General features: G+C 37.9%; 1 protein-coding gene across 2 annotated transcripts in view; it reads right to left on the reverse strand.

Annotated features, from left to right (window-relative positions):
- Nucleotides 1-13,512, reverse strand: part of NT5DC3 (5'-nucleotidase domain containing 3) — a 34,685-nt gene that overhangs the window by 3,858 nt on the left and 17,315 nt on the right. For both annotated transcript variants that reach the window (XM_023936768.2, XM_086887145.1), the window contains exons 2-13: nucleotides 12,734-12,918; nucleotides 9,774-9,848; nucleotides 9,198-9,253; nucleotides 6,955-7,045; nucleotides 5,184-5,321; nucleotides 3,811-3,871; nucleotides 3,483-3,585; nucleotides 3,241-3,342; nucleotides 2,158-2,239; nucleotides 1,733-1,819; nucleotides 561-701; nucleotides 134-198 (exon numbers count right to left, since the gene is read on the reverse strand). In XM_023936768.2, coding sequence (XP_023792536.1) covers nucleotides 134-198; nucleotides 561-701; nucleotides 1,733-1,819; nucleotides 2,158-2,239; nucleotides 3,241-3,342; nucleotides 3,483-3,585; nucleotides 3,811-3,871; nucleotides 5,184-5,321; nucleotides 6,955-7,045; nucleotides 9,198-9,253; nucleotides 9,774-9,848; nucleotides 12,734-12,918 — 1,186 coding nt within the window. The remainder of the gene's footprint in view (nucleotides 1-133; nucleotides 199-560; nucleotides 702-1,732; nucleotides 1,820-2,157; nucleotides 2,240-3,240; nucleotides 3,343-3,482; nucleotides 3,586-3,810; nucleotides 3,872-5,183; nucleotides 5,322-6,954; nucleotides 7,046-9,197; nucleotides 9,254-9,773; nucleotides 9,849-12,733; nucleotides 12,919-13,512) is intronic.

A 13,512-nucleotide genomic window follows, 5' to 3' on the forward strand; every position in this document is an offset into this window, starting at 1 on the left:
AATACCTTATAATATCTGTAACTACCAGGGAATATAAACCAGGAAAGAAATTGCAAATAAACTTGTGGAACACATTGCATAGAGCCCTTGGCTACCAAAGCATACTGCAAATTCTTCATCCTCTGTGTTTTACCTCATTTCCTTTCTTTCCTTCTTCCATTCTTCTAAAATCATTTGGGAATCAGGATCACGGTGAACCTGAAATGTAAAGTATGGATAACCTGTAACTAAGGATAACTTTGTAAATAAGCCTTTCTATCAATAAACACTTATCAGCTAACAAGGCATGAGCAATAATTCAGAGATCTGTACACAGAACTTATCCACGTGCATTTGAAACAAACAGAAGCAGGAACTGATCCAGGCTGACCAATGGAGAAAGGGGACAAGATGGTGAGAAAACTCCTATTAACTAACCACACAAATAATTGTGTTTGTCTACAGTCCAACACTTCAGCGAGACGGAAAGCACTTGCAAACATCAATATCCAGCATTTAGAAATTTGGCTGGATCCCTTTGGCTCTCCAGAGCCGATTACACACACACACAGAGCACAAACCTGCATGTGTTCCAATAATCCTGTCAAGGTTTGCAGCCAGGTCATGGTTTGAATGTACTTCTCTGTGTTCATGATTTTAATCTCCGATCGTAACTCTGGAATAATCGCACCAGTGCGCCAGCCATGCTTCAGGGTCAAGTCCTATTTACCAGGAAATACAAAATAAAGATATTAATCTTAAAAAGAACTAATTAAAAGAAAAGAATCTGACTATTGTTTATCCCAAAGCAGCACTAATTTAATTGGTTTTTACGTACAAACAGAAGAATGAAACAGTGGGACTTAATTGTGCCAATGGACAATATAATTTAATTTCAGATTAAGCATCAAATCCGACACTTTTGAGGAGAAAGAGATGAAGAACACACAAGCACTTTCAAATAAACACTAATTCATTAGGTTTCAAACAAACAGCAGGAAATGCCTCTGTAGATGAGAGCTCTGCTGCTGCCAGCAGTACCTGGAGGAACCGTGTGCTGGGTTTGTTCTGTTTACCCACACACCCAGCTGACAGAAGGCTACAACCAGGAGCCCCAGCTATTCAAGCTCCTCCTGACAGGTACAACACAAGACAGCTGCCACCTGTGCTGTCCTCTCCATTGTGCCACAGCAGAACAGAACATCCTCCTCCTGGAGGATGCCAAGTAGTGGTCACTTACCCCAAAGTAACACTTACCAGAGCATTTGCTCAGAAGGAAGCAAAAAAAAAAAAAATCCCAACCCTGGAAAGTGGGGATAAAAATCAAAGCAAGATCTTGGGAAGAACATTTACACTTAAGGACAGGAAGATTGCCTCTTGCATTCAAAACAGAAGTTCATTCAGCTGTCATCTAAGTCAGGCATATCCTGTACATTTACATCTGTGTTTACTCTCTATTACATCTGACACAATCAGTATCTGGATCAGGAATACAACCTCACACATTCCTGACCACAGTTAGTAAACTACTTAAATGCTACAAGTCAGGTGGAAAATATGGTTGGCATTTTACAGCACCAAGATTTTTCATTGGGAAAAAAAAACCAAAAAACAATATGGCTTAACTAACAAAATTTGCTATATTTTAAAATCTCAAATAAAAGTGTGTTACATTGACTAACTGAGGAGGAGGAGAGAAAAACTAACAGAATGCCTTATCTTTTCTCTGATTTTGGGAAAGCAAACTACTTACTGCCAAGTCACTGTATATGTGGTCACCAAAGTAGAGAACCTTAGAGCCCCTCCAGCCAGTAAGCTTCAGAAATTCGTACAAGTTACCCTGCAGAAAAAATTACATGGACATTGTAGCAGCAGGTGACTTGCACCTTCACAGGCATGAAAAAAGGAACTTAGTATGCCACTAAAAATATTTCATATCACAAATCTCATCCTCAGTTTATACACTATGAAACCCAAATTTTACACGTGATTTCAGTGATAGAAGCACTTCAAGACACAAGGACATACAATAACAACAATGAGTTTGTACAACTTCAGACATTAAAATAACTCTCTTAAAGAATGCATCTGCATTTTAAAAGCCTTTATATCCAAAGAAGCTTGGGATACTAGGAAATAGGTATGAAAACTCAAGAGAAAAGTCCATTGAAAGCATACCTGTTTGTAAATCTGGCCTTTCTGCAGTTTGTGAATCTTGTCCCAGAGCAAGACTCCCCTTTCATTCACCTTCCGAAATGGTCTAGAATAGATTCACAATTGTTATATTGCTGTAGAAATCCTGACACTTCTTAGGAAATTAAAGCCTTAACATAAAAAATATTCATCTCTCAAAAGGAAAAAAAAAAAAAATCTCTAGCATCTGAATTTTGTAAGACAAAAAGCAAAACTCCAAAGCTTCCACTGTAACCAGCGAAAAACAATGTAACTCTCCAGTATAGCTATGACATTTATAAATACAGTTTGAGAACAACTGCTGAGAAGTAAGGCAGGGACCCCTGGCAGAGGGGAAGAAACAGCATTAATTGTCTGCCGCTAAGCAGGACAGAACACAAAAAGCCAGATGTGTAAGAATCTTGCCCAATCCTTCAGTTTGCACACCTGGACAACTGAAGATGAGAGAGGACAGGATTGGTGCCAAGAGATATAGCAATGTTATTTTTAAAATTAAGTGCAAAAAGTAAAGGGAAAATAATCCCACCTCCCTCTATCTCTCTTTCAAATCATAAGCACACATACAGGAACAGGTCTTTTTCAAGGGTAAAAGTAGGGCATACACATTAGAAATGTGTTTACTTAATCACAACTAGTCCAAATATTCCAGATTGTCACCCAGACAGATGCCTTTTAAATATGTGTGATGAAAAAAAAAAATCAACAAAAAACCCAGAAGCAATGGAAGACATTTCCAGATAAGGGTCTGATTTGAAAGCCATCAAGATTTCTCAGGTTTATTAGAAAAGAAGCACACTTCACTAACGTGCAAGTAAGACTTTAAAATTGGCTTCTGTGGCCCTCAGTTGCTCCAGTAGACCTGTGACAGCTCCTAGAACTTTCTTAGGCAAGAAACTGTAAATATTTAGACTTCAGCATTGGGTGTTGCTGCATTTTGTAATGACCTTACCCAGGATTTCAAATATGATTTCATTTTACATTGCAGCCAAACGAAAATATTTCCTAACACACTCTATAGCCTTATATGGAAGAGCTGCTTGAATCATTCTTTACTGACTAAACACTCACCTTCGCTTATCATTGAAAAAGTTTGGTTTCTCAGCCTGGACAATGACCACATCAAAGAGATCCCTCCAGTCCTTGCCAACGATGAACTTCATGCCTTTGTCCCTAAAAAGGACAGAGGGATAGAAACAATCAAGTGTGGCAAAGTGCAGTTGCCTGTGCAATAAAATGAGTTATACTAGAGATCCTCATCTTCCCCATCCCTTAAGAATGCTTAGTCAAACAGCAAACAACTGCTCACTTACACAAAGCTGCTGGGACTGTTTGTGATGAGAAACATCTTCTTTCCATGATCAGCCAGCTTTGCTAACACTGCACGAGTTTGTTCAGCATAGCAGATGTACTTCTCTGTGAGAATTGGGGAAAACAGCATTGATTGAGAAAACTCTTGTGAAAAACTTCGTATGCATTCAACGAGGAGTTCAGAACACAAGGTTATACTTAAACACACCTCTGACAAGTGGGAATAACTCTTTCAAACATTAAAAATTTACAATTTGTAATCTTTAAATATGGAAGCCAGAAAAATCATCAGTAAGAAAAGCTTTGATAGGTTATACCATTAGTACTTACCAATATCTGCTTCAATTGCTCTGTACATTATTCCTTTGATATGAACATCCCTGATTGAATCCTGTAATTAAAAAAATGATCAATAAAGAACTTAATTTTTTCAAGTGTAACATCCATACCCACTACAGCAATGGAATTTTTTTTAAAACAACTCCTTTCTAAACACTTCCTATTTTATAGAAATGCCATTTAATGTTCAATATAATTATATATATGTGTGTGTGTATATATATATATTTGATGTCATCAGCAGACAAAGACTAAGCTTGTCTTCTGAGAAATTAACTTCAAAATTTTGGGAAGTACAAAAGTATACAGCAGAGGGGCTGTTTTACATAACTGTGAAAGGTTGCTCAGGAGGGTGAAGTGGGGTGAAAGCCCTCTGCAGAAGCAGAGTCGTCACAGATTTCCAGTGACCTTTGGAGCAGAACACATTCCTTTCCCCTTACAAAAAAAAAAAAAAAAAGTTGTACATCTGACAGATTTTAGATTACAATCACTCACAAATGCCCTGATTATTTACATAAGAAATTTATGAACAGATGAAAGAAGCTAAATGTTTTAACAAAGTACTTATAAGGCGCTCTGGGGGCATTTAACAGCTCTCCTGAGCCAGCTCTGTACAGGACAGCTTTGTTTAGAACAGTGGTAGTGCCATTTTGGTACTAACACAGGGTGTGTCCTCAAAATCCTCAGAAAATACCACTCTAGGGTTTCCAAAATGCTTGTAATGCTAAATAGTTCAAAAAATTCTCTACACACAGTGAAACCACAAGAATTGGTCTTCTCTGTGTTACATAACCATGACAAAATTATCTCCTCTGCAGGACACATGATAAGGAACCAAGAGGGTCAAATTACTCTAGTAATTTAATAAAAACTCTAGTACTAGAGCTTTTTTGGAGGAAGAAGAGAGGTAAACAGGGAAAACTGTTCAAAAGTATGAGATAGCAGATGATTGTACACTAGCCAAAATGAAAGCTCTAAACTGGAATTCCCTGTAGCCTCTTACATTCCCTATAGCCTGGTAAATCCCCAATAGTGAGAAAAAGGATAAGTTGAACAACAACCACAAGAACTTGTATCATCTTAAAAGATCTTCTTCACTTTCCCCCTATTCACCCCTCAAACCTACAAAAAGAGAAAAAGCCCTAGAATGTCAGCTTTCAAACAAATTTCAGTTGATTCTTTTCCAAGCTCTACCTTAATTTTACTTCTGTTTTTACAGTTGCATACCCATAATTACTCCCTACAAAACCTAAGGTGAGGTATTTCATTGAGGCTGGCACAATAGGCAAAAGCTTCCTGAAGTGCTCACAGAGAAGACACACAAATATACAAGTTTCTCTAAATCTTCAAAGCTTGACATCTACCTTGACATCTTTGTACAGATGAACAGGTTCATAGTCTATGTTGTTTTTCAGAAAATATTCATTCACACAAGAAAGGAGTGTCATTTCTGGCAAAGAAAATATATCCATGAATTGCTTCATTGTATTTCCTTGTGAGCTCTACAGTGATGGAAGAAAAGGAAAGGAAAAACAAAGTCAGGCATTTCTCAGATTAGAACACTTCAATTTGTTTAGTATAAACACTTCGGCCTAGTTGCAGATATTCAGATTTTGCTATCCCTGTTCACATTGCTACAGATTTTTTTTTTACCCTGAGATCTTCAATAAAGTTATCTCCAACAAAAGTGTTGTGATAAATTCTTCAAATAAATCCAAATCATTACTCTTAAGAGTGGTATTTTAATCATAAAAACAAGACAGTGCTCAGCTAAAAGTCAAGGCCTTCAGTAGAAGACTGCACTTCTGCAAACAAGAGGTGCCGATGGATGAGGGATGCAGGTTTTTTTAGTTTGGAGGCTTTTTTAGTAAGTGGAATACTAATTAGAATTGCAAAGTAATTTACCTCCTTGAAATGAGATAATAAAAAGATGTAAGGATCCACAACACCTAGCACAGTAACAGAGGAAGAGATTTCTAGCCTGCAAAAGCTGTAATAACAGTTATGTTTTACTGGAGAATCTCATTATATAACAGCAAATATCTCTCAATAAGAAGGGAGGTAAAGCAAGAAGCTCAGGATCAGAGCAACACAAAGCAGAGGTTGCAAGGGACCACTGGAGGTCATCTTGTCCAAGCCCCCTGCTCAAGCAGAGCCACCTAGAGCCAGCTGCCCAGGAGCCTGCCCAGATGGCTTCTGAGTATCCAACAACAGAGACCCCACAACCCCCTGGGCAACCAGCCTGTGCCAGTGCTAGGTCAGCCTCACAGCAAAGGAAGCATTTCCTGATGTTCAGAGGAAACCTCTGTTTCAAGTTTGTGTCCCTTGTCTCTTGTCCTGCCACTGTCCTCTACAAGATCCAGGAAAGTATAGGCTTAAACAGAACAAGGCATCCCCCTGGGAATGCCAGAGTGATATTCACAACTGCTGCAGAGACTAGTTTCAGGAACTTTAAATTCAGCTTCTTAAAATAAGAACGAGTGCAGGATCAATAAAATGTTCCACATCACAAAGAAGGGCTTTTCATGACAACATGAAATTAACATCTGTACATAAAAAGGGGTGAAATAAACTCGGCTGTTAAGCATAAAGTCAGCTTCATCTCATCCTTCATTTAGGAAAGGGGAGGCAACCCACCAGAGGGAAAAATCTACTTTCTTGGCAAAGTTTAGGATTTAACATAGAAGTTTCATCTTTTATGTTTCATCTTTTGTCAAATCCTCTTACTTTCACTCTGCCAGTTTGCATGCAGGACTTGCCTCCATACATTTACTTGCTGCTACACCAGCTAAGCCATCAGACCACCAGGAAAAAGTAAAGTACATAAACCAGACACGGTTCATTTCCCAGCCTTTATCAGATTCTGTGTGCAAGACTGAGCAAGTCACTTGATCTTCTGTGTTCCACCACTCTGTCTGTATGACTTGGTAAGGAAACAGTCAGAGAATAAACTACAGTGAGCAAGAGAGAGAAAAGTAATTTGTCATTTAAAGGGCAAACTTCACACTAAACTAAAGTCAATCATATATTGAGAAAATATAACTGCTAGTTATAATGAGTAAAAAATTTAAACATTGGCATACCCTCATGCCAAAAAAACCTCACCCAATTTTAAAGACCCATTTGTGGGTTTACCTTGCCATAGAAGTCACTCATTTGTTCTAAAGGGACATGAGAACCATCATACATTGCAATGACTTCTTCATCTGGGACAACACTGAGGCCTCTGGAAAAAAAAAGCACTAGCTTTAGTTGAAAAGTCAGATTAAAATTTTCAAGTAATTACAAAACCCTGACAGATTAACATTTAGATCTGGATCTTATTAAAACCCTAGTAATGTCACAGGAACATCTTTGTTTGTAAGTTAAAACAGCATCTTCCCTTACCAAATAAATAATATTTTAACAGGCTCATGCACACAGAACACATTCCAATTTAAAGTCCTTTTTTACTTATGAGAAAAAGAGCTTATCAGTCTCCATTAAAGCTATGCCTCAAGGGTTTTTTTAAGAAGTGGTTAGAACTTCCAGTTTCTTAACACAAAGTAATTCCTCACACTGCCTTTTATACAGCACTGATGATATGATAGTGTTTAAATCAGATTATTCTACAGCATGACCTTGAAGATCTAAAGGAGTGAAAAATATACACAGCATTTAACAGAATAAGAATTTCTTCTAAACTGCATGAACAGTTCAGTTTCCCAAAATTTAAAACTACTTGAAGGATAGTTGATAATTAAAACATTCAAATAAAACAACAAATGGGGAAGAAGGAGATAACATCTCCCCAGAGTTTATGAACTATTATGAAAGTAAAGGCTTTAGTTTGGTTTTGAATGTTTACAGCATCAAGCACCTTGCACTAGAGCATCTAAAAGACTGCAGGCATGCAAACATCCTCACCAGGGGCCACAGAAATGTTGAGATTTTACTCAGCATTAAAAAAACACTAATGCAAACCAGATCAGCTGGTCTCCTTTTCCCAAACCTACTCATGATGTTTTGCAGCCTTGTAAAACAGACCATTATTTCAGTGCCTCCCTTTCTTGGTCTGACCAAGAAGTGTTGCCAGGCGCTAAAATAAAAATAAATTAATTCACACTAGTGCTTTCAGTGCTTAGAGTCCACACCAGCGTTGCAGTGGAAAGGCATGACACATGAACTTCCTCAGGGCTTCTGTGGTGGCAGACCCCACATTAACCAGCTCCTTTACTGCACTTTGGTCCCCACACCAACTGGGACACAACTCTGAGCTGCTGCTGGCAGAACTCCAGCATTCAAGTTGGTCTTGTGCACCAACAGGACAGAGAATACCTGGGTTTTTTAACATACAGAGTTCAGCATCAGCCCCTCCACGGCAGGAAGCACAAAGAAATGCAACTAAAATATACACAGATACCAGGTAAGACCATCAGAATTGAGGAGGTACCTTCTGGTCTGCAGACAGCTATGCCAAGTGCTACTTGAATACTGCTAGAGAGAACACCTGTGCATCAGGAGCTACTCGAGCACAGATCAAGAGGAAAATGTGAAAACCACATTGGAGAGGTGACTGCCCAGGCAAAGGTGTAGAGTGCTTTTACCACAAGCCTCACAGTCTTGACACAGTTCACACTGCAGCTGTGACCACACATCATCTTGACATTAGCCCTCACAGCCTTCAGCCTCTCTTTTCCTCCCCTCATCCCTGTACAGGTGTTAGGGGGAAATAGCATGAAGGTCTGATGCAAACCATCATTTCCAGGTCACATCCCTTTTGGACCCAAATTTGGGGGTTTTGTCCTCATGATGGGTGGGGGAAGACAACTAAGAGTACAACAGAATAAACCTGGGTAAAAGTCTTTTTGTCCAGTGACTTTAAGAAAGGTGGCCTGACTTCTTGTCTAATTTAAAATCTGGTACCTAGTGTGTTGCAAATTTGATTTGGTTGATGTGTCCAAACTTAAAAGCTCTGTGCAAACACAGCAGGACCTCTCAAGTGTCTCCACAACCACACCAAAGTCATGCTATCAGGCACTCTGTGACAATTATTTACATAGAAAGCAAGAGCAGAGAAGTCATCAGGGTATTTTTAGATGTCTTTCAGCACAATTTAACAGCCGGAAACAAAGTGAGTCAGCACTATGTGACCAACCAGCTTGCCAATTCTGCCAGGGCTGAACTGGGGAATCAGCTGTGCTGGATCAGGCAGTAGATGTGTACACACAGAATGCAAAGAAAACCCTTCCAGCAAGGCTGCAATGCTCATTCGTGTCTGCACTCATCAGGGCACAGCTCCTGGTAAGAATCCAAGCTGCACACTAATAAATGCAGTTAAAAGACACAAAAAATAAAAGCATATATTGCTATTATGAAGAACAAATAACTTTACCCACCTGTAAACTGTTCCCAGCTGAATATAATGAAAAGCATCGATCTTCATTAATAATGCCTTGCAAGTAAAAAAAAAAAGAAAAGAATTTTATCACTTCAACTATTTGACATGAAATCATGAAATTACAAGTCAAAGCAATTTTATCTACAACCTTTCTGCCTCAAGAACACCTAAGCACTCTCCCTGCAACTTCCTTCACAGCTTCCAAAATACTTTTATCAATGACTTTCACCTGGTTTTATCCTGTTGCACCCTAAGTTGTCTTTTCCCACCCATCATGAGGACAAAATGCCCAAAACATGTTCTACTTAAGAGCCATTTTAAAAAAATTGTTATTCTTATTGATGATGTTAATATTAACATTAATATTAATAAAACAATAAGTCATAATAGTAATAATAAATAATAGTAATAATAATAGCAAAACAAAGAATAAATCTTGCTATTAAAGAGAAAAACATGAAACAAAATCCTTATACATCAATGCAGAGTGAAAAGTTGAAAGGTTTAAAAGCTCTGTTTTCTTTGGATAAGTTCACAGCGCTACATAACTCATCACAAAGTTATTTATACATACCCGGTGCACATCATAATGAAGTCCTCTGATGGCAAAATTGGGATCATAATCATATTTTCTTATTTCTGCAGGATACTAAGAAAAGAGAGCAGTGATTTGACCTTTAAAACCATAATCAAAACAATAAAAATTGCTTCTGCAGAATTTCAAAAGTCTAAGTTTTCTATGCTTCTCCTTTGCTCTAATCATTTAGGAGAATTTTTCATAGGCTGGTGAGATTTGCAGGAACATATATCCACAAGACAAGTCAAACTTTTTTTCCAAAATCGAAATTGTTTTAAATTTAAGGCCATCCTGGTCCCTGAAGCTGAACATCCAGGTAGTCTGTAGTGATTACCTTTGAACATTAGCCTCTTAATCAAAAAAAGTTAATTTAATATATTCTTAATACATTCTTCATACATTAAAAAAAAAAAAAATATTTAGATATGAACTAAATGTCTGTCATGTACTCTTCCCTCAGGTTCCTTATATATAGTGGAAGTAGCCCACACCATTACATAGTGAGAGTTGTAGTCTAACATTTTTCAGTACAAGCCCATTTTCAGTCAGCTGTAATTTTGTTCTGCTTTAAACACAAGTTACCATGAAAAGAAACGTTAGGAGCATGTCTTGGGTTTTGTTTACTTGTTTTTAAAGGGTGAAATGCTTCAGTAGTTTCAACAAGGCGTGAGAAAATGATAATTTCCTCGATTATGCCTCTGAACGGCAATCCTTCATTTCCTTCCCACAGGTTACAGCAGCCTTAGAACCTGACATTGTTTTTCACCTTCTCTACAACAGTCTCCATACATATATCGCTAATTAACGATCCTTCAGGGGGAAAAGTGCATGATGCAGCTTCAGCAGAGCCTCTAGCTACTTTACAAGAAATAAACAGTCATTTCACCCCTAAGCTCTTATCTTGCTGAAGAGGACTTGCTCTGCAACTGCTGTAGATTGTACTTGTACTGAGTACAGGCATCTACAGTTAAAGAAAACAGTCCTATCATCACTACACTAGCACTTCCAGAAAACGTGGGGCAGGCCACTGATCTGAATGAAGAACAGCATCAAAAGCCTACAGATGGGTTGGAAGAGATGTAGGCTTGGTCAGGGAACACAAAGCAGAGACACAAGGGAAATAATCAGGGAATGATACAGAATGTGAAAAAGTAAAAACTACCATGCACTGCACGTGCCCCAAAGCAACCACATCAAGCGTGTACAATGAAATTTACTTCTGACTTTATCAAATTTCCGCATACTTGACTTGCCATTGCAATTTATTCTACTAGAAAGTTGCCTTTTCGGATACATGCCAGTACAGATGAGAAAAAAAGATTGAGCTTACCCTGGCACACAAATCAAAGCTTCCTTGCAAACCAAACAAAGTAGTACTGTTTGCTTACCCCACTTTTGGTAGGGAGAAATATAATTGGACTAAAACAGAAGTCCTGATAAAAAGGTACAAGACCTGTGCTTACACAGAGCACCTGCAGCCACCTCCATGATTAGCATTAAATTGATGCTTATTCTCTTGGACAATTCCTTGCTTCCAACAGCGCATTTTGCAATTTTTGATGCATTGCCTCCCACTGTCACAAGCAAAACTGGCTATCTTTCTTCTGGGTTGGCTGTGACAGTCATAACAGACACTTTCTAGAAGGTTTTTTTTCTATTGATAAAGGCAAAAAAAAAAAATATTAACAGTATAAGCAGCTACAGACACAGTATCAATAAAAACTATTGTGCCTCAGTAAATTCCAAAAGGAGACAATGTATTTCAATAAGGTGTCTCAAAAAGTAATTACAGCTTTGTTTAGTAGAACTCAGGAGATGTTAACAAGACAAACTGGAAAGCTATTGCTACCCAAATCCAGTCAAATAGTAAAGGCAGAACACCATTATAATTTTTATCTACAAGAATTAATCTTGACTCCTACAGTAACATGGGTTTTCCCAAGAACCATGTAGCTTTAATAAAGTATATTTACACATCCCACAGAAATTGCTATCAAGACATGCCAAAATTGCAGGGGGATGAAGCTGTATGCTTGTAGCACCCATGAAATTTTGCTTGCTCTTCCAAGGATATTTATAGGTGTTTATATATAGCTCCTAACCTTTAGATTGAAATACGAAAGTAGAATAACACCACGCATTCGGATTTAGGTTGTATAAAAATACACAAGCAGCTTTATTAACATACTCCATGGATTTTTTTGTCTTTTACTTTCCTGCAAGTCCTACAGTTTAGTTAAATTTGCTTCTTTTAGTCCACAGATTTTTTTTTTTCAGCCTCCCAGCAATGCCTTCAGTTTCCCAAGTCACCCATCTCCCCCCCTCCACTTGCTGACACACGGGAGCTTATCCCATCCCCAAAGTAGACAATAAGCAGCTCCAAACTGCCTGCATGTCAAGTGGACACCAAGAACACTGCTTGGAGAGGCAACAGGGCACTGGTCTGAGCTGAACACTCCCTTGTATCCAGGGTCTGATCACTGCACACACTGCCCCCTCAGCCAAGGCAGCCAAAATGCCAGGTACACACAGAGCACCTCACAAGCATTAAGTGCAATCAAAGCCCTGCTAGGAAGTCCAGCTAAAAATATTTCATAGGGAAATTAATTGCTGCACTCACAGCAAGGGATGAAACGCAGTAATGGTAACTTTTAAGCTTCTCATTTATTAATGCGACTCCAATAAATGACAATCAGGAACAAACAACAAACTACATGCCCACACTAAAAGATAAGACAAATATAACTGTATTCCCTAACAGACTGTTCCCTGCTCAAAACTGCAGCTGAGAATAAAACAGGGCTTCTGTTGTGCATATGTAGCTACTGCACAAAATGTGCTATAAGGGAGCCAAGCTAAGACTGAGGCACGAAAAGATGATTTATGCCTCTCAGTCAAAAACTATTTACTATACCTTTTATTCATAAATGTATTGTTATTTTATTAATTTTACTTACCCGATGCTCATTAATAAGGAGATCTCTAGCAGCATTGAATATGAGTGTGTGCAGATGTGTAGAATAAAAGACCAAGGTGTAGTCATAATCAAACCCATAAATTTCAATGTCTGACAGGCTCATTTCATTGTTGGAAAAAATAGCATCTGGATTCAGCATGTTACTCATAATTGAAGGAACCAACTCTGTGAACAGGGGAGAAGGAAAAAAAAGTTATACCAGCCTTGTAGTTTTATTTAAATAAAGATATACAAATCTATTAGCAATCTCTAAATATAGATAAATGATAATGGAAACTATCAAACTAATTCACAATAACCAGCTCATCTTTAATAATACGATGCTATTGAACATGCTGTCCCTAACTTGTCTTGGTGACCCATAGTTTTTATTCCAAGTACACTTTCCTCTGCAGTCCAAGTTCAAAGAGAAGATGCATTTTGATATTTTTCTTATCAGAGAACACCAGAGATAATTTTTTGCTAACTCCATTAACATATTTATTAGTGTTTTTGAAAATTTATTTGGAGTTGAAGAATATTATTATTATTACTAGTCTAGGAGCTTTGTCTTTTCTTTCCATTACCTGGTGCAGCTCCTGCCCCTGAAGCAGAGCTGACATTGTTTTAATTTGATTTTGCTTTAATTTTTGCTTCACCATTTCAAGGTTATCACATTAATCAATTTCAACTCACACAAATAAACTATATGTGACTGTGTACATAACTATTATATAAACATTGTTATGCTTATTAAACTCCTAGAGAATCGGAAAATCA

This window comes from Cyanistes caeruleus, chromosome 4, assembly GCF_971803275.1.
Source record: "Cyanistes caeruleus chromosome 4, bCyaCae1.hap1.1, whole genome shotgun sequence".
Classification (NCBI taxonomy): Eukaryota; Metazoa; Chordata; class Aves; order Passeriformes; family Paridae; genus Cyanistes; species Cyanistes caeruleus.